Source organism: Aythya fuligula, chromosome 7, assembly GCF_009819795.1.
Source record: "Aythya fuligula isolate bAytFul2 chromosome 7, bAytFul2.pri, whole genome shotgun sequence".
Classification (NCBI taxonomy): domain Eukaryota; kingdom Metazoa; phylum Chordata; class Aves; order Anseriformes; family Anatidae; genus Aythya; species Aythya fuligula.
In genome coordinates this window covers 1,217,199-1,237,382 of record NC_045565.1, presented here as the reverse complement: position 1 = coordinate 1,237,382, position 20,184 = coordinate 1,217,199, and the positions used below count along the sequence as shown (strand labels likewise).

Below are 20,184 nucleotides of genomic sequence, written 5' to 3'. Positions count from 1 at the left end.
AAATGTAGAAATTAATACAACTCCTACACTTGAATTCTAATGTTAGAAATTTACTGCCTTTTTATTAAAAAGGAAAAGCAAAACCAACCCAAACTAAACAAACATTGTTGCAGACTGTTTCTTTAAACTGTGTGTACAATAAGCTTTGAAATTGCAGGTTAGTACTTTGGTTTCATTTTCAGATATAGCTGAAGTATGTTGCTGGAGTGATATTTTCAGCTTTGACAGCATAATTCTTCTTGAGATGGCTGTCGTTTTGTGGAAAGTAGAATTATCTCCTAATATATTTTATACGCTTTAGGGTAACAGCAGCCTTAAGTCTTAAGATGCAGTATTTTGAGGAGTCTTTTATGCGCTTGTTGTCTGTGAGAATGCTGTCAACCTTTTCATGGGGAAGACAGATGCCACTAACATAATAAAAATTCATAATAGAAATTTAGACCAGGATTAACTGGGTCAGGCAAATTAATGCCACACTTCTTCAAATTCTAGCCTCCTTTGAGGCATTTGGTTTTGGTCATTCCAACTTGATAACAATTGTCACTGGCTGTGAGAATTGTGTCAATATCTTCAGATGAACGGAAAGTTGGATGTGGACCACAGTCATGTCCTACCCTGTTCAAACAGGCACTGAAAGAAAAAAGCTTTGCCTGTTTTGTGTACTGTTCAGCTATGTGATGAAGTATGGGGTAATTCAGTTGCTTTGACAGTATGTTTGAGTTCTTTGGATGAAGATTCATACAGGTATGTTAGCTATGAAGCCAAATTAAGAATAAAATAAATAGTCTGCCACCTACAAAAGCAGTGGCGCACATGAAGTGCAATACTTAACCTTTTAAATCTCAGTAATTTTTCCAAAGTACTTGTGTGAAAGGGGCTTATTGATGACTATTACTGCTGTGCTGCTAGTCAACTTTTCAACTCAGACATTTAAGTTTCTTTTTAATTTCCTGGACTGAATAACAAACCAAGCATATGTGATAACTCACAGTGCTTGTGGTCACGCACTAAGCATTCTTTCAATAATGGTAATTGGTATCCTGTTGGAAAAACTAAGAAACAATTGTAAGGGATAGATCAATTTTTTTAGGTGTTGTTTTTTTTTTTTTTTTTTTTTAAGAGACCCATAGTGTATCTGCATCAGTAATTTCATTTCAAACTAATTTAAAAAATGTTCAAAATACGTGCATTTTAAAGGAGAATGTTTGCCTCACAAAAAAAAGTTAGCTTGCTATTTAATCTGGCTATGGGTGAAATACTGTGTTTACTTCAGTGCTTTCTGAATTGCATCAATATAATCTGTACTCACATTGCTACAGCAAGTATCTGTAGTGTTCACATAGCTGGAGTGTGTCTTGTGACTGCAGCAATCTGTGATGTTTAAGCTGGTGGTTCAGGTGGAGAAACTATTGCTGTTCGGGATCGATTTCAGATAATTACTTCTGTTCTAGGCATTTTTTTCCATAGGTTTCCATATAAAATTAATGTGGAATGAATTGGGTATCTCTGCTATAATCACCTCACTGATAAAAATCCAGTGATTTCAAAATAAGCTCTAAAAAGAGGAAATCAGACGTCATCTCGTGCTTCCCCTTAAGCAAACATGACTAACCACCAGTGAAGTTTGTTCTTTGCTAGTATCCGTATGGTTTTCATTCCGTGTCTCAATTTATTTTCCAAAGCTGTGTATCATAACTACCAACAAACTTACTGAGGGCTTATTTCGAGCTGACCCGTTTGAGCTTTCGTGCAGTGTGAGCTGTGGAAATATGCCTCTAAAGGAAAACAAATCTTTTGTTATTTTAGCTGTACAAGTTATTTTCTTACATCAACATTCGGTTATTGAACTAGTTGATTACAACTGGGATCGGAGATATGAGTATTATAATACCTAGCAGCACTTTTTGCCAACCTTATTTCCGCACTTGTGTGCAGCTTCACTGATGTCAGCCTTTTAAGACTTTCCCAGGTCCGCGGAAACTCTCCTTGTTTCGTTTTGGAGTGGAGGATGCCGCTTGGACACTATTTATAGCAGCAGTTCTAGTTCAACAAGTATGCAGTGAGTGAGGATGGCAGTCTTAAATCACAGGGTAAAACTGGGCTGCCTTCCCACCAACACGCAGGCTGGGAGCTCGGCAGGAAGGAAGGCCTGTTTATGAGCGTCTCATGCGCAGCTATGTCTGAGTAGGCAGCCGAGCAAAACAATGTCCTCTTGGCTAGAAGAATAAACCTATACAAGGGCTGACAATGTGAGGAAAAGCTGGTTGGGTAAGTGAAGGGGACGGTGCGATGGCAGAATAGCAGTTTAGGACTTTTTCACCGTGCCTGACTGCACGGGCAGCAGTTGTTTTGGCTTTCTTTCTAGTGGTTTATAAGCTGTTGCCAAATATAGCACTTGTTTGCTTCAGAAGTTTGTGGAATTTGCTTTGCTTTACAGAAGTTAGTGTTTTAAAGAGATTTTGTTTGCTTGTTTTATGTTTTTTTTGTCCAGGTAAATAAAGATTAAAATTCTTTGAAGTTTGATCACAAGACAGATGACTAGAGTGAGAGAGATATGTAATTTAAGTACTGAAACTAGTCTTTTTTTGTAATGAAGTTCTGGCATTTTTCTAAAATACAATCTCTGTGTTTGTTTTGTTCTAACTTTTTAAAATCCTGAAGATACTAAGAAAGAAAAGAACATGTTACTTTTATTCTGTTTTCTTTCCCTATAGCCTTGTCTCTTCCAAGTGATTTTCTTAGACCTGAAATATTGTTAAGGCTGAGCTCTGTAGTTTCTGCTTCAGGTTACTTTTATTCTTGTAACAAGTTCTATATGCTAGTAAAAACCTGAGTTCATTGCAGCAGTCTGCTGGATACTTCTAAAAATGCTGTCTTTTTTTTTTTTTTGGCTGTTTTAGAAAAAAAAAACAGAACTGATTTTATATTGCATTATCAGCACATAGTAAATATTGTTCCCAAGACCATGTAATACATTTTTTTTTATTTTTTTACTTTACATTCTGTAGAGGAATGTGAAAATATGAGCCGTTATGATAGACAAGACAGAAATGCTAGGCAACATCCGGAAGGATTCTGGAAAAGAGCACCACAACAACGATGGAATGCACAGGATCACTATCATCTCGGCCATACTGAGCACTATATTCACGGCAAAAATGATTTGAACAGGTAAAGACTTTAGCTGCCTTTACCCCCATTAAAATACTATGATGAGAAATCCCCTTCATATCAAAGGTGTCAAGTGATAATAAGACGTTTGCAGAGTAGTTGTATGTTATTGAATAGCATTGTCTGAGTGGGAGCATCCCTTAGATTTGTAATGATTTCTTTGTAAAACTATTTTGTCGTGGGTTTTTAATTAAAATACAAGTGTTTTGCCTTGAGCTGGAACGTACTTGGAAATGTTCTGATTTAATAGTTGTCTTTATAGGATACTGTAAATGGCTTGCTTATGTTACTGTATGTATTCCATGGGGAAATAATAATGTCTTATTACTTGCATGTTTGAAATTTGCAGGTTTTTTCCTTACCAATTTGTTTTTAAAATACATGTGATCTTGTACCTTGTACAGGCTATAGCTTGCATGGCTGAGTTTAGAAACCATGATGAGCAAACTGATTTTAGGGTACTGTAGATGCTGGTCTGTGGATTTGTGCAAGTGGGAAGGAAAGTGAAATAGCATTGGCATTTTCTGATTTATTTTCCTCTGTATACCACAGTATGTAACTATAGGCTACGTTATATAATAATTTATTTTACTAAATGCTTCCTAGCTCTAATTTGTCATCCCTGTGTGTGAGTATGCATGTAGATACATATATGTATATATTTTTTAATCAGGGGATCAAACTCCCTAGAGTCTCCTGTTGGTCACTTTGAAAGCTATGGGGCACCCAATTGTTACCAGGCTCCTAGACAGCTGGTGGGCTTACCGGAGAATACTGTGATGCTCGACGAAGTGACGCTTCGGCACATGGTCCAAGACTGTACAGCTGTGAAAACTCAGTTATTGAAATTGGAAAGATTACTACACCAGGTAAGCTGTTTAAATGGAACAAAAGCCAAAGAGTATGTTGGGGAGTTGTCTCAGTTGGTTTGTCATCTGGCCTTATTAAACTGTTTTCATTTTCTTCATACATTGATTTAGTATTTAAGAGTGCACTTTTTGCTCTGTAAAATAGTAATTTTTTGCCTTTTCAGCACTTTACTGAATGCAAAAACATAACGTATTAGTATTCTGTTCCTCCGTGGTAATAATGGTAAATTAAATCAGTGGATGTGAAGACAGGCTTTTATTTAATCAAGTCCTAGAAGGCTAGGAGTAATGAATAAATAAAAATCTATCACATTGAACAAGCTTGCATTCAGCAAGTCAATGGCTATAGCTTCTTCCTTTTAAAACAAACAAACAAAAATAATAATAAAAAAACCTTTCCCCTCCTTTTCATCATTTATTGGTGTTTCAGCAAGAAGCTTAGCACATCCTGCTAGGTCATCTCTATTGGAAGTACTAGAACTTAACCTTTTCAATGTGTTGTCATAAGCTTTTAAGGAGCCTTTTCAATTTAACCTCAAAAATCGGCAAATTGTTGGGAGTTCATAAACTGCTGGATCATTCTGCAAAAGTATAAGATATCAGCTGCAAAAATCCCTTAGTCTTTAAATACATGGAAATCTATAGGACTTCCTGTTTGGATGCATTTACAGATCAGCATGTAAAAGTGTGCATGATGTTTTCTTTAATATTAGGTTTATGGTGGTTGTTTCCTAACAGCATAATGTAATAGAAACAACTTTGTGCCTTAGAAGCAAGACACTAAGACAAAGCACAACAAAACAAAAAGCATATCAGTCTTGGGGCTAATTGAAGGATATGACTCTGCCTTTTAGAAATGTGAATATTTGCTTCCTATGGTAACAGAACACTGGAGATGTTTTTCCACTGACAAAATCAGAAATACTGTTGTACAAAGTGTCACAGAGGGAGGATGTGTTCTTAAAGCCTAAGTGGGAGCAGTAGGCTGCATACGCTGTGCCTCCCCAACAGCCTCGAGCGAGTGATTAGTATCTGAGATAACAGGGAACTTCTTGGCCAGAGCTCTTAATGCATTTAACACAAGGGCAATTAAATAACTAGACAAATGATCTGTATACTTGTAGCTCATTGTGTAAAGGTGTGCAAGTTATAGCCAAAGAGCATGTGGCCTTGCAGAATGTTGCATTTTAAATCTTGTCCTAGTTTATAATAGTCAGAGTTCTCTGAAAAGTGTTAAAAGATGAGCCTTGCATCAAGCCTTGTTTTTTTTTTTTTTTTTTTTTAAAATAAATTACAAAAGAGACAAGTAGCTACTCCTAAGGTGTATGTTCTTTAAAATTATTTGCTTCTCTAGTTAAAAACTTGGTTTGTTTTGTAATAATGTCAATGAATAAAAATATTTCATTTTTTTGCTTCATTAAGAAAAACAAATATAACTTTGAAAACATTACATGAACTTTAGCAGTCTCAACACTGAACTAGGACTTGATCTCAGTCAGGCTCATATAACAGGCTGCTTCTTAAAATATGTGAAAAGGCAAGATGCAGAGTGAGAGCTTCTTTCAAACACTAGCTTTAGTAAAGGAAGCAGAAGTTATTTCTTTGCTTCACCTATATTTACACAAGTGAAATACGTATTTAATGTATATTATGTATTAATGAAATATATACATTTAAATATATATAAATGTTACCTTTTTTGAGTTATTTCAGCAGTAGTTCTCATTTGGGTGAGAGTAGAAGCGTAGCCAGGTTTCAGGTGTGAGGAGTAGTTGTGTCTTTTTTTTTTTTTTTTTTTTTTTTTTTTTTTTTTTTAAGGCAAGATGTAAATAGACTCAGACGTTTATCTAACCAACTGTGGCATGCCATGCTACAGCACGCAGCACATAATGAATGTATACCTAGCAGTCTCCTGGGGAGACTGGAGGTGCTGTACTGGATGCACTGCTGCGGCTGTAGCTGACATAACTCTGTCGAAAGTAGTCAAGTAACAGCTGCAGCAGCATGGGATTTGTGTTGAATTTGGAGTTCTACCTAGAAAAATAACTACTTATTAGAGTAGTCTGGCCTTCTCTGAACTCTGTGAGCAGGATAACAATGCCAGCAGTACACATGCTGTCTACTTGCTTCTCACATACTGCCATCATTGTGTCTTAAATCAAACAGTGAAATAGAGAATAAGGGTCTATCTCATGCAGGAGTTTGGAAATTTTCACCATGGTAAGCGTAAACTTCTGATTCTCCAGTAATGTTATACCAGCTTGTATGGAGAATACACCTTCTTTCTGCACTACATGTGATTGTAATTATTTATGGAGAGATGCTGAGATACTGGTGCATGTTTTCACTTAAAATTTAACTGAAACACTTTTTTGTTGTAAGCAGTCTTTAATTAACGTCTAAATGTTAATGCCTATTAAATATTGATTAAGAGTTCATCTGCATGCTTAATAGTAAATGTTTTATTTTGATCTTAAAGATTACTTCCTTCCTCATCTTCCTCCTCAATTTCTTTAATTTGTTGCTCTAGTTTGAGCGAAACTCATGTGTTAGAGCTTCCTTACTTAAATAAGGATTGTATTATTTAAGAAGCACTGGAGCCTTTGATCTAAGGAAGGACTGGCCTTGCTCTGTAGTAATTCCTCTCAAGAGTGGCATCAAAGATTGCCACTCAACTTGTCTTATCTCAAATAAGCACTTACGTTTTAAGGAGGACTAAAACATGAAGCAGGCTACAGAACTGTAAGATCTGTGAAGCCCTTTTCTGGAGTAGCAAGGCTTATAAAAATGCTTCTTTCCAAATTAATTTCCTTTCTATTCAGGAAAGCTGTTTTTCAAGCACAGATCTTCATTGTAGCATCAGATATGACTATCTGAAGCATATGAAGAAGCATGAATGGAAAGATAAAATCTGTAGTGCAAAACTGTTAAATGTGTCTATATTTTTGCTGAGGGATAAGTTTCATATGTCACGTGAGTTCCTTTGAAATGTGTTGCTCTTTTCTCTTTACATCTGCAGTTACTTATATGTTTTTCTTAACCCTGAAGTACTTCATCTCATTGATTTAACTTTTTGACAATTGCATGTATGTCAGCAACTGATTGGACTGTTCCTGAAAATGCATGTAAAAGATGTTTTTTCTTGGAAGCACTTTTTTTTTTTTTTTTTTTTTTTTAGGAATCTTGTGACCTCTGAACATCACTTGTGTGATGGCTTCATGATTATTCTGAAATGTTAACATCTTAACCATTATCTGAATTTAGGAATTTTTACTTTTTATAAAAGCAATAATTGTCTAGTTAAAAGATAGTCATGAGGTAAAAAAAAAAAAAATATAAAAAAATAAAAAAATAATATTTCTCTGTTAAAATGGTTTATAGGAACTTATTTAATATGACATACCAAATCTTCCAAAGAATCTTAAAAAGATGTTTAGATGGAGTTCGGAATTTTAAGATGATCATTAATGGATTTTGTGTCACCTTGAGAAAGAAACAAGTAGTTCATTAATATTTTGCTATACTTTGGCTGTTCTCTGAAATAAATTCCTAGCTGGAACATGCTACTGTCATGGAAACGTGGGGATTACTTCCCTGTTACTATTCAGCAGGGGAACTGCAGAATTTACTGGAGCCTGTCATTCTTTGCCTTCTGTGTGTATTTTGAAACTGTAAGCTTTTCTAAGAGACATGAAAAAAACGTATGGGGCACTGGTAATATCTGCTCGTTACTGCTCTAGGCTTGTGCGTATAGGGAACTGGTGATGATTACCATTTATATACCCTGCAGCCTCTTATTGCTAATATGCATGGAACATAAACAGTTATGTCTAGTCAATAGAAATGACAACAGAAAAAATGTAGGATTGTTTTGAGACCTTTGTTACATTTGCAGAAACCTTGTGCTCAAATCTGTTTCAGGATGCATAGTCTGTATCACGTAGCAGATTGTCCAGTTGCAAAGTGAATTTTAAAGGATCCATCCAAATGCTTATCTGCTAACTCTTCTCTGAAGTCATTGCTTTCTACGGTACAGGAAAATAGATTACAAACGGCATTGGTAGAATAAGACCTTCATCTAACTTCAAACATTTTATCAATATAGTACTCTGTAGGGAAAAAAAGTGCTGGTTGGAATTCGCAGGATTTAGAACACAGCCCAAAATGTAGCATTGCTAATTTTATTTTTATTACTCTTTTCTGGGGGCACGATGGAAGCATGCGCGGAAGAGTAATAGTCAGAGCTTTCAGCTTCTTCACAGCAGGGACTGAATTGAAAACAAAGAAAATAAATGCAGGGAGCTGAGGTTTGAGAAACTAATGCAAGGCATACTCCAAAGCCTCAAGTAATTTTAAATGTGTTTAATCATGCTATATTATGATAAAGTGTAGTGCGAAGGTGATCAGTAAGCTGAATAATAGTAGATAGGTAGACTGGTTTAAATGAAACCAAGTCTAGCCTGGGTTCAGCCTGTTGAAGGAATAAACTGAAATTTGGTGAGGGGCCACTCAAAGAGAAATGAAATAGAATATATTAGGAGTCTGTGAGAATTGGTGGCCAACCAGAGAGTGAAGATGATGGGGCAGATTATGTATGTTGTTGTAAGAAATACTTGTGTTTCCTGAACTGCCAATGTAAGAAGGAACTGCTTTGTTTTCATGGTTAAAATGAGGTTGCACCAAGTAAGATGTGCCCCTAGGTTGACAAGGTCTGAACAAACTTCAGAAAGCTGTGGCTAAGGCCAGTTCACCAGTTTAATAAAAGTACCGTACTGAATGATTAGGAGTCTGTCTTGAAGTAGGCTCGGGTGCAGTTTTGGGAATTACAGGCTGCTGCCCTTCAGGCAGATATGAAGCTTGTTGAAGCAGTTTAAATGCAGCGTGCTCTAACTCAGGGCGCTGACGGGTGGGAATTCACAAGCCCTGTTGGGTGAAGTGATTCCTTGTAACCTGTTCGAATTTTGTCAGTAGATGAAGGAGAATGAATTGTTTGCTTACACTTGAAGAAAATTTTATGACCAGTTTCCTTTCCTAAGCACAATTTCTATTTCTGGATGTGTCTCCTACCATCTCCTGCATGCCCTGAATCACCTGTAGCTCCGGCCAAAACACAACTTGCAGGCTTGTGCGGGGCTTCACCAGTGCTAGAAAGAGACTGGGTGGATTTGTGGAAGAGGAGCCAATTGGCTATTTCTGTGTGCTGCATTGGCCAAGAGCTGCCTTTCTCACCCACTTCCTACTCTGTTAAATAACCAGTGGTAAGTTGTGGGATTTGGAGTAAGGGTTCAGGCTGCTGCTGACTTGTGCAGTTGGAATGCCCTTTAGGGGAAGGGCAGGTATAGTGCTTCGGAGGCTTGTTTGGTGGCCTTTACTGAAACTGCTTGAAAGAAACAAAACCAAAGTAGTATTCAAGGTAGCAAATAAAGAAATGGTATATCTTAGGCTTAAACTGTTGGTTGTTAGCTGTTGGGCTGTCATTATAACAGTGTTGGACAGTGGAAATGGAAACTGACGTTCATGGTAATATTTCAATACGACTACAGTCAAACACACAGGAAAATGTTAAGTAGTTAGTCGGTGAATAGCACCCTCTACTTGCTGAACACTTGATGAGTTTTCTGCTGGTACCTTTGCAAAAATGCTAAACTGGAAAATGAGGCTCTTCAAGCAAGCAATTTGTAGTGTAGAGAACTTGGAATCATCCCTACTCCTTGTAGGAATTAAAGGCTAGAACTTGATTAAAGCTTTAAAAAATGTTCATTACTTTTCAGCTTCTTCATGAATTTTAGCTGTTGGAACATTCAGTTCTCAAGATGAAATTATTACATCATTGGTAGCATGTTAGCTTAAAATCCTGCATGTTAAAACATAGCTTGTGTTGTTAAGATCCACAAGACAATCGCTGAAAATGCATTTGATTGGATTTATTTTTAATAGAAGAATCTAAAATATGTTAGTATACTGAAAACAACTATTCTCTTTAAACTTGGAGCTCATTTTCCTGTAATGCAATATGGAAGACTTCTTCTGAGAGGATCTCCTTTGCCCTCTCACCTCTGCTCTTTTAGAAGTTCCATGTTTTCTGCACTTTGCATGTGCATTTAACTAAAAACAAACCTGCAAGTAACATCATGCAGAGAAATACAAAAATATTGTTAAAGAGGCTGTAACGTTTATTCATACTTGTTTTCGAAAAGTTAACGGTCAAGGTTTTTTCTTATTCCACCACTTTTACGCGTTTAGTTTAAGTAGTTATTAATGAATTAAGGATTTTTTAAAAATCTTGCTGTTGAATTTTATAAACCACTTAAAATATATCTTGAAGCATGCGATGACCCCCAGTTTATGACATAGGGACCAAACAAAAATGGCCACAAACTGCAGTGTGTGCTGTTGACCCAAGTCCAGCAGAAAGTGTCGAGTAAACATGATTGAACTAAAAATCAGTATAGAAAGGTAGTGATTCAAATGCATTGCTGATACAGCATCAAGAAAAGGAGGCTAAACCGATGGGTCACTGCAACGTTATGTGGTAGATACTTAAAAGAGAGCACACCTGATTGAGCAGTGCATGCAAATACATGCATAAATTTATATCAGGTTCAAAAATGAATCTCTAACTAAAGACCTGTTCCTACATAGCTATTTAAATGTGAATATTACAGCATTATTTCTCTGTCAATTTACACACTAAAGGCTATTTTCACACCTGAAGTGACAGTAATGTTTAAAACCAACTGTAACAGGAAAGCCAAAATGTATGTATTTTGTTGGTGTGTTGCAATGTTTAAAATTTAGGAAATAGTTACAAACATTACCATTTTGTCCTTCTAATGCTGCAGCTTTACAAAAGCAATCGTGTGCTGAAAAAATAAAAATGCTTTATTTTTGCTTATATTTTCAAACAACTTATTTTTTTAATGCCTTTGGTAAGCATTTGTTCTTGATATGTTGCTGGATTTGCAAGCATCTTTTATATTTGCACAAATGAGACCAGTCCAACTGTTTTAAATGTATGTTTATGGTATAATTATGTATTGTGTTGTTGGAGGGGGGAAAAAACAAAAAACAACACGAGCCAGTAGCTTTCTATATTGGTAATTGCAGTGTGGTGATAAGCTTTTTAAAAAGTTCGTCATCATAATTTTACCTAGGGGTTAAAATTATATGCTCTCTCCAAGTTTTCTAAAGTTGATGTCTTAATGGGTTATTTCTAGGCTACCAAAAATAACGTGCATATAACCAGTTGCGTTGTTTTGCAAATCCTGCTTTGTTCTAATTTCTTTTTTTCTTTGTATATGGATAACCTTGTTCATGCTGTTTTTTTCCCCCATCTCATTTTAGCAATGCAATTATGAAAAAAACAGCAAAACCAAAGATTTGTACCTTAGTACTAGCATATGTTCACAAAAGGGTACTTAAATTTCCATTGATGGTGTTAGATCTGTGTTGTGTCTTTTTTTTTTTTAGTTGTACTGTGTTAATTGTATATAATAAGATAATTAAAACAATGGTAAGGAAATTAGTGCAGATGAACATAGCTTTTTCTTTGGTTATCAGGTACAGCACAGGGCTTGAGTATTCTAATTTAATTGCCAGGAAATTATTGTCTTGCTTTCTTTGCAATAAGGTCATAGTCTACTGCTGTGAATGTCTTATTTCTCTGGTTTTGTGCATTTTATTTGTGTAGCAGAGGTACCAGTTGGAAGTAGTAAGTTTGTTTTGGTTTGTATTTTTCCCTCCACATGATTCCTGTCACAGATGTAACTGTGACAGTCTGATGCACCTTTCCTTCTGAGTGCTTGGATTTGAGTAGTTATAATAAATATATGAGTAGTTAAAACAAAAAAAAGTTGATGAAAACTGTTGGTTGTTGATCCTTTCCTTTAGCATTTTAGAAATGTTTGGTTTAAATGGTTCTTATCTTGGTTCTTATCTCTAATGCATAGTGGGGCAGAATAATTCAAAATATTTCCAAACACTATTAGAACTATAGACTGCAAATTGCTGCTTCATCAGCCTGTCACGGGCTGGCAATCTGCCTGGGATGGACAAACAGCTACTTGTCAATTGACCTAAACCATGTGTTGGACAGTGTAAGCTGAGATACCTGTTATGGACTCAGAAGCCTTCAACAACAAAGCTGGATAGTCTTGCTCAGAACAACCCCCCCCCCCCCCCCCCCCCCCCCCCCCAAAAAAAAAAAAAAAAAAAGACCGGGATGGTTTAAAACATAGATTTAGGTAATGGAAATTAAGCTAACTGTCTCTAGTATGATGGAAGCATTTTGGAACTGTATGCTTGTTCTTAGTATTTTGGTCTTTAAGTTTGTGATGGTTTTGCATGCAAATAATCAAATAATCAAATTTGATTTTTTGCATGCAGAAAATCAAATAACTTTGGCTGCAAACAATCAGTGCCTCTAGAAAAAAGTAAAGATTAAATGGTTAAAAATCACAAAATTCATTTTTTACTTTTTACATCCGGTCAATCTCTTCAATGTTTAATTAAAAATTTATAAGAATTTTGTTAAGGAATCAAAAAAAAATCAGATATATTCCTCGTGTATATAAAGGACATAAATAGGGCTATCTTTTTTTCCCCTCAGGTGATTTTTAGCATTTGAGCTGCACTTTTACCCTTGTGATTTTTTGGGACTTGCTGGCTCAGGCTTGTGGTTTTAGACAGATTTTGAGACATGTTGATCTCATATTATATGTTTCAATATGTTCTACAAGTGCAATCCTAGGCTGTAAGGTCTTTGAGTAAAGACTTTTTGTCATGGCAGTGTAGGTGTTTAAGGACATACCTAAGCAGTTATCCTGTAGTGTCATTGCTGGTTCTTTCTGTTTCTCCTTGCTCTGATTAATTTCAGGATTTATGGCTGTCATTATAGGGGTGAAGAACACCCTTTCACGGTTCCAGTTCTCGTAATTGATATTCAGTTCTTATGGCTGTGAAATAATTTAGTCTTAAACTGTACACTGGAAATTCTTAACTAGAAAAGCAATATTTACAAGTTGAAGTATACTTTCAAATAAAATATTCAGTACCCATTTTAGAATGGGTACTGAAGGAAATGAAGCTTTTAAAATTATGTAGTATTACTATTCCTTCCCGATTTAAAAAACAAACAAAAAACATAATGGCCAATATTTGCACAAAATCAATACGTTTTGACATAGCTACCTGGACAGCTTCATGAGGAGAGAGAAGTTGTTTGTGGCCCTTGTTTGGGCAGTGTACACGTGCTGCAAGGCACACATTCAAATCAGATGAAAACAACAGCAAGAAAGGAAAACTCACAGTGAGATGAGTCAGACGCTGTTGCAGCTTCTGCAGGGTTGATGTGTCTGTCTACATGTATATCCTTGAAAGAAAGTTGGGAAGAGTATGTTTTTTTTTTTTTTTTTTTCCCCCCAATGAGTAATTTGATGATTTCTTCTTACTCTCTTAGAATGATGAGAATGTGTCACTCCAGGACATCACACTCTCAATTCCATCCAGTCCAGAACTACAAGAACCTGAGACAACTTACAGTAAGGTAAATGACACTGATTTACTCTCCAGAATAGATACAAACTTGCTTGTAAAAGGAAAATTATTTTTTATCACTGAAGTAATGTTTTTTGCATCTATTCAAATCTATTCTGTCAAATCAAATGTTGTTCAAATGAAAGGATTTATTTGACCTTCTGAAATACTGACTAATACCAGTACAGTTTAAATAATAACTTCTGATACTTGTAGCAGTTATGGCAGACTAAACTATAGAGTAACATCTTTCAAGATTTTTCTCAATTTGATAACTGTTAGAATTTGAAAAGACAATTTTTGCTGATGACAATTTTTGCTTTGAAGTATAATCATACCATAATTTTTGTTACATGCTTTATTTCATGAGACTTTATGTTGACTTCTGGTCTGGTTTAAAATATCATTCCTCTAAAGCAAGTTTTTCCTGAAATACTGCAGGTAAAGCAAATGTAAGAACTTAAAAATTAACAGAATTAACCCTGCAAAATCGAAGTTGACTTACTGTTTTAAGTTGACTTATTGTTTTAGAGTGGATATTAAAGAGAAAAGCAATCACAATGGTTATTCCAGAAAGGATCATCTTTTGTGGTCAGAGGACTGTGCTTTCTACAGTGTTGAAGTTTTGTGGAATTACTGGAGGCTATTACTGTAAAGTCAATAGAGAAAGATCACTAATCCTACGCTACAGTAGGAGAATAATACTTGTTGAGGAGTTGAAGTTGAAAATATATTTTGAAAGGGAAGAACACTTACAGTCCGATTTCTGTTTGAAAGTCACTTGTCCAAATCAGTGTTTAAGAGGTTTGCCAAAACCATAGACCTATGTACATGATCCTTTAACAATCCTGATTTCAACATTATTAACACTTCATTTAGGACTTATTTTCTCTTGAATTGTTTGTCTGATACATTAGTTGAGCTTGTACTTCAACAACCATCTCCCTCACAATCTTAGTTTTAAATTCTAAAGCAAAATATGTTGGTTTTCAACTTCACAGCAAAAAACAAAAGCTAGGTTTAGCTGACACTTTGAATTGTCATTTCCTTAATTGAAGTTAGCATATGGTTTAGAAAAACTGCATAAGAAATCCATCTGGATGCTGTCCTAAAGCAGTAACTAATAACATCTAGTCAAAACAATAGTCAAAATAAAAGAGAAGATGAATGATACTGAATGAAAGAACACCCCTCAATGTATGGCCTTGCTATAATGGCAGAGCTGTGAAGTACATTCAGATTACCATGTGATGAGAAAAAAAAAAAAAAAATCATGTCCATCGACCTGCTGGCCACGCTGTTTTTGATGCAGCCCAGGATGCAATTGACTTTCTTGCCTGCAAGCACACATGGCCAGCTCACATTTGGGCTTTCATTCACCAATATCCCGAAGTCTTCCTCGGCAGGGCTGCTCTCTATCTACTCATGACACAGCCTGTTACTGATGTTTGAGATTGCCCTGACCAAGCGCAGGACCTTATGCTTAGCATTGTTGAACTTCAACAGGTTTACACGAGCCAACCTCTCGAGCCTGTCAAAGTTCCTCTGGATGGCATCCCTTCCATTCAAAGCGTCAACACCACCACATAGCCTGGTGTCGCTGGCAAACATGCTGAGGGTACTCTCAATCCAACTGACCATGTTGACAACAAAGATGTTAGAAATATTTGGACTGGTATTATTTAATGTTGCTCACAGAAATACTACTAGGGGCAGTATTTAATGGTTACATTTTTTTTGACACTCCACGACACCAGTTTCTTGACTGACAGATGAATCCGTATTGAAATTGCAGCAGATTTACTTACACATTGTGAATGTAGGGAGTTGGTTAAACTCTCTTTAAAAGAGACTTCTAGTCAAGTTTCTTTGTTCTTAGTTGTATTCATCAGCCCACTTCACCAGGTGAAAAAAAATAAGGAAAGCATGTGCTAGTATTACTGCTAGGACACAACGAACACCTGAAGGAGCATGTCCTGTAGAGGCGTAGAGTTAGGTTGTGCAGCCCATATGGAAAACTTCATATTGCCCAATGTTCTGTTGCAGACAGAAGATTTGGTGAATGAGATCAGGAAGCTTAAAGATGAACTGAAGAAAAAGGATGAAACAATCAACCGATTAGAGCATCAACTTGTAAGTATAATGTTAAATGCTTAACAAAATCCCAAGTACGTACTGCAGAGTACAGGTTTAATAGGTAATTCTTACAAAGAATTTAAGAGAGCTAAACTTCTGACTTCAAGTATTTTTGTGGGTTATCTTTAATTCAGTAGGGTCAGTCATGATTTTTTGTTTAATGTTAAGTTGACCACAGAAAAGTTATGTCTCTGAAACTAGGGGACGCTTATCATAAATCGTGTCCAGATAAACACAGATACCCTGAGGCAAAATTATTTTATGCCTATTCACTTTTTGTTCCTGTTCAAAGTAAACTAAATTTTGGGTTTTGCCATGTATGTTTCTGCATTTGGTTCCGCCAAACTAGTCTGGTATGACAATTCTTGCAAAATAGTCCTATGTTCTCAAGCCATTTTCCGAAGCTATTTTAGATAAATTGCTTTTTGTATTTACTTGAAACTCATTGATTGATCTTATCTCAACCAAAACCACAAAGTAACATGGAGGGGAGGGTATGATGTCACCTAAATGTATTTTGGGCTTTAGAAGAACATTCCTAATAGATTTCTGTGATGGGAATAATTTTTTCTTTGTGATTTCCTGTGCAGTCCATACCATATTCCATGGCTAATGAGACTATTTATAACTGCTTTCATAACCCTTTTTAAATTAATGGTAGTGAAACTTAATTCACACTATGGGATGTGTTACTGGATATGAAATCTCATTTTATAAAAAGTTTTATAACAGTCCCCATGCACCTTCCTTTTGTTAAATGGTAGTAACATTTATGTTTCAATTTCTTCTTGATACATACTGAGTAAAGCTTTTGAACATACTGTTACCTACCTGTTCATCTTGATTAATTGCATATATTTGCAATTACTGCATTTTTTTGCATATGTATATGTATGATGGACATCTTTCAAGTACTCTCCTGAGAGGGAGACAGTCCTGGAGAATTAATTGTTAGATAAGCAATTAACACTAGACCAATACTCTATTTGTATCAATACAAAATAAACATGGTATTGACTTCTGGGCCTCAGTGGTGCTTTACAAGAATCTTACCTAGTCGTTTTCTAACAAATTCTCCTTTCTCTTCGGGGGTTAAGGCCACTAGATGTAACTGCCAGAGAGACAACCAAAAACCTTCAGGGGCAACGTCTGTGTGTGCTGATAAATTTACGCAAACCTCCTGGAGAAGGAGTTCTGTGAGTAAAACTTGCCTTTCCTTCTTGGTTATTACTTTGTGATTCACTCCCCAGTTTTATTCTTAATTTTATTATACAAGTTGGCTGGCCTTATTTAAGAGATTATACTCTTAAATGAGTGTTTTATTCATACATCCTTACTCCTGTGCCTACCGTACACATTCTTTTGCTGACCTTTTCTTATTTATAAGTTTATTACAAACGTCTATTTTAAAATGTATAATAAAATTTTAGAATTCTGTGCTTAATCATATTTTGCACTACTTATGTTACAGGCAGCCCAAGCTGTATATCTAAGCATACATTAAGACATTTTCCTATCTGATTTTCAAGTCATAGGTATTCATATCTGTTTTTTGTTGTTGAAGTTTCATTGCTGCTGTGCACATGTTTGTAGAAAACTGTGTGTTCTAACTCTCAGTCCCTAAGTGTAAAAGACAACAGCAACAACAGCAAAGTTAATATTTTTTTCAATAATTCACTTGAAGAGTTTAGCTTATTCAAAAACTTATTGGGTGAAAATCACTCTGACAAAGGACGTGTTCATTCCCATATGTTGTTGCATGGATCATATTTGCTTGTTATACAACATTGTTAAATTCTTCAAGGATCAGTAATAGAATACTTAAGATGATGTGAGGGGAGGCAACACTTCTAAAAAAATAATGAAATGTCTTTGAACGAGGCTTTTATCAGTCACCAGCAAATAGTCTTCAGATCATAATCTTGTAGCTACTGCTTCTAGAGAGAGAATCCGGAGAGACTTCTTTGAAAGACGAAAAATGGATTAGAATTCTTGTTTCCTTTTACCCTGCCCCTAGTTATTTGATGTCAGATCGTAGTAAAGATGAATTGCCCCTGCCGGCCCTCTAAAACTATTCTTTTAAGTATATAGTGCTAGGATAGAAGTATGATTAGCAGTTGATAGCGAACACTTTTTTCCTGTTGAGACCTAGCTTTTCAACATTTTCTCTAGAAAGCACCCGAAGTAAAGAGAACATAATCTTAACTGTCTCTTAGTTTGCTCTGGCACTTCTGTTCCAGTAAGTAAATGTAATGTCCTTGATGTTTGTTCCATTCTGTTATCCTATGTCTTTGGAGCTCTTGTACTATTTCTTTTTCCCAGATTTTAATTTAATCTGTGACATACATATAACATTTTTCTACACTGATACTGTGCCTGAGTTAGTGGTTACTGTTGGTGGTCCTTTTTTCCAATCTCATTTTCAGTGTAAATTCAGAGACAGATTAGTAACAGTTAATTTTTAACTGCTGACTGCAGAAGCTTCAGTTTGAGCAACCTGTATTACTAATTTGTAATCCAAAGATATTGGAGGAGATGGAGAAAGGGAGGAAACTAAGACCTTAAATCTCAGGTAAAGGATTCATTTAACCCCATTATCTCTTTCTTCAGGATGAAGTACGCTACTTTGAACTTATTCAGTACTTCTGCTTGAGAATACACTATTGTCATACGGAAATTTATTCAGGTTAAGGGAGAATACCTTTTTAAATAAAAAAAAGGACTTACAGCTTTATTCCTGGTTGGGTGTGTCTTTATATACGTATATGTATACGCATAATAAACCTCTCAGTATTTTTATCTTTATATGTGAAATTTCTCAAGACCATTGATAGTGGAACTGGAAAGTGCAAAGTATTGACAAATGTTCAAAACAAACTGCTTTTCAGGAACCGTTATTTGTAAATATTAGCTCAAAACATTTTTGGGCAGAATGCTTATAGAATGACTCCATGAAACTTAAATAAGAAGACATTAAAAACAAACAAAACCCCAAACAAACAAATGGACAGTAGCTTAAGGCAGGACTTCTTAAAGGGCAGCAGTTTTGCTGCTGTAGCCAAGATCCAGTTCTAATAATCAGACCTCAGTTTTCTGGTTTAAGAGTTCCTCTGCTGTATGCTTTATTGCATGGTTTAATATAAGTAGAATAAATATAGATAAAGCCTTGACATTAAGTCATTGTCAATCTGGAACCCAATAACAAAATGTCACTTGCAGTGGAAAGCAGAAGTAAGCTACATTTTCTTGAGGGATCTACTTTATTCTAACAGTTCACAAATTCTAGTAGAACTGTTAACTGTGTGTTAATTTGTGAAGCATAAGTAAGTCCTTGAACATACTAAGTAACTTTTTCAAGAAGTGCTTCCAGAAACGTGCTTAAACTTTGTTAATGTAGTGGTATATAACAAATAGTTGCTGGAATAAGCTAGAAAATAGTGAGAGTGGAAATCAGCTATTAGAAGATCTCAGAAATTTAAGACCATGTTAATTGCAGTAATTTTTTGCAACATTACAATCTACTTAAAATAGCTGAAATTCATGATTGCTTATGGTTTTCCTAGTGAATAGACATGTAAGTATCATTAAATGTATTCTTTCAAAAATTTTATATTATCAGTTTGTTTCTTTATTACCAGGTACAGTTCTACAAAATGGCCAATGTTGATGTGAAAATAAATTTGGGGTTATTCTTAATAGAGACTGCAAATTTTTTGAAAGTACTTCTATGGGGTGCAAGGGTTATATTTAAAGGTAAATATGTACATAAATATGAACTGTGTAACTTTAGGTTAATTGTTCAAACCTGTTTTGAAATGTTTTGAAAACTGGGCATATTAAAATTTAATAGCTACTTATTGCCCAGTCACGCTCCAGTTGTTACATAGTACATCCCGTGTCCTGCAAGTATGCTAAAAATGACAATTTAGAGGCAACCATTCTTTTTGGTTAGCCATCCACAGAATAAAGTCTTGTGCAGGTATTGACTGCCAGGGTAGAGCATGACATGTCTAGACGGATTTTATATACATCTCTTATAGTGAATTCACTTCTAGTCAGTCTATTCCTTCTGCTTAACTATCATGAGAATAATAAAAGTAAAAACTTGATGGAAATCTTGAATACAAAGTTACCTGAGGAATTGAATGTTGATGGAGAAAGCTTACAGGGAGAAAAATATGAGCATCTGTTACCACAATTGTCTTGCATGTTTTGCAGCATTGTTTGTGTAATACAAAATAGTGAAAGATACTGAGATTGTAAAGGTACTAACAGGGGTTAGATGTCTTCAATTTCTATTGTCAAGTTATTTGATGTCGTGAACTAGAAAGGTTGTTTGCAGATGCTGAGAAGTAAAGTACATTAAGCTAACTATAAACCCCTGAATTTGGATGAACATGCCTGTAAAAAAAAATTCTGGCCCTGAGGTCCAGTTCCTTAGCAGAACATGATTCAAGTGCTCTCCTGTGCCTTG

General features: G+C 35.6%; 1 protein-coding gene across 9 annotated transcripts in view; it reads left to right on the top strand.

Moving 5' to 3' along the window:
* CCSER2 (coiled-coil serine rich protein 2) overlaps window positions 1–20,184 on the top strand; it is a 70,152-nt gene that overhangs the window by 31,793 nt on the left and 18,175 nt on the right. For all 9 annotated transcript variants that reach the window (XM_032191014.1, XM_032191009.1, XM_032191012.1 and 6 more), the window contains 5 exons: window positions 3,009–3,171; window positions 3,845–4,040; window positions 13,498–13,584; window positions 15,621–15,707; window positions 16,808–16,906. In XM_032191014.1, the coding sequence (XP_032046905.1) occupies window positions 3,009–3,171; window positions 3,845–4,040; window positions 13,498–13,584; window positions 15,621–15,707; window positions 16,808–16,906 (632 nt within the window). The remainder of the gene's footprint in view (window positions 1–3,008; window positions 3,172–3,844; window positions 4,041–13,497; window positions 13,585–15,620; window positions 15,708–16,807; window positions 16,907–20,184) is intronic.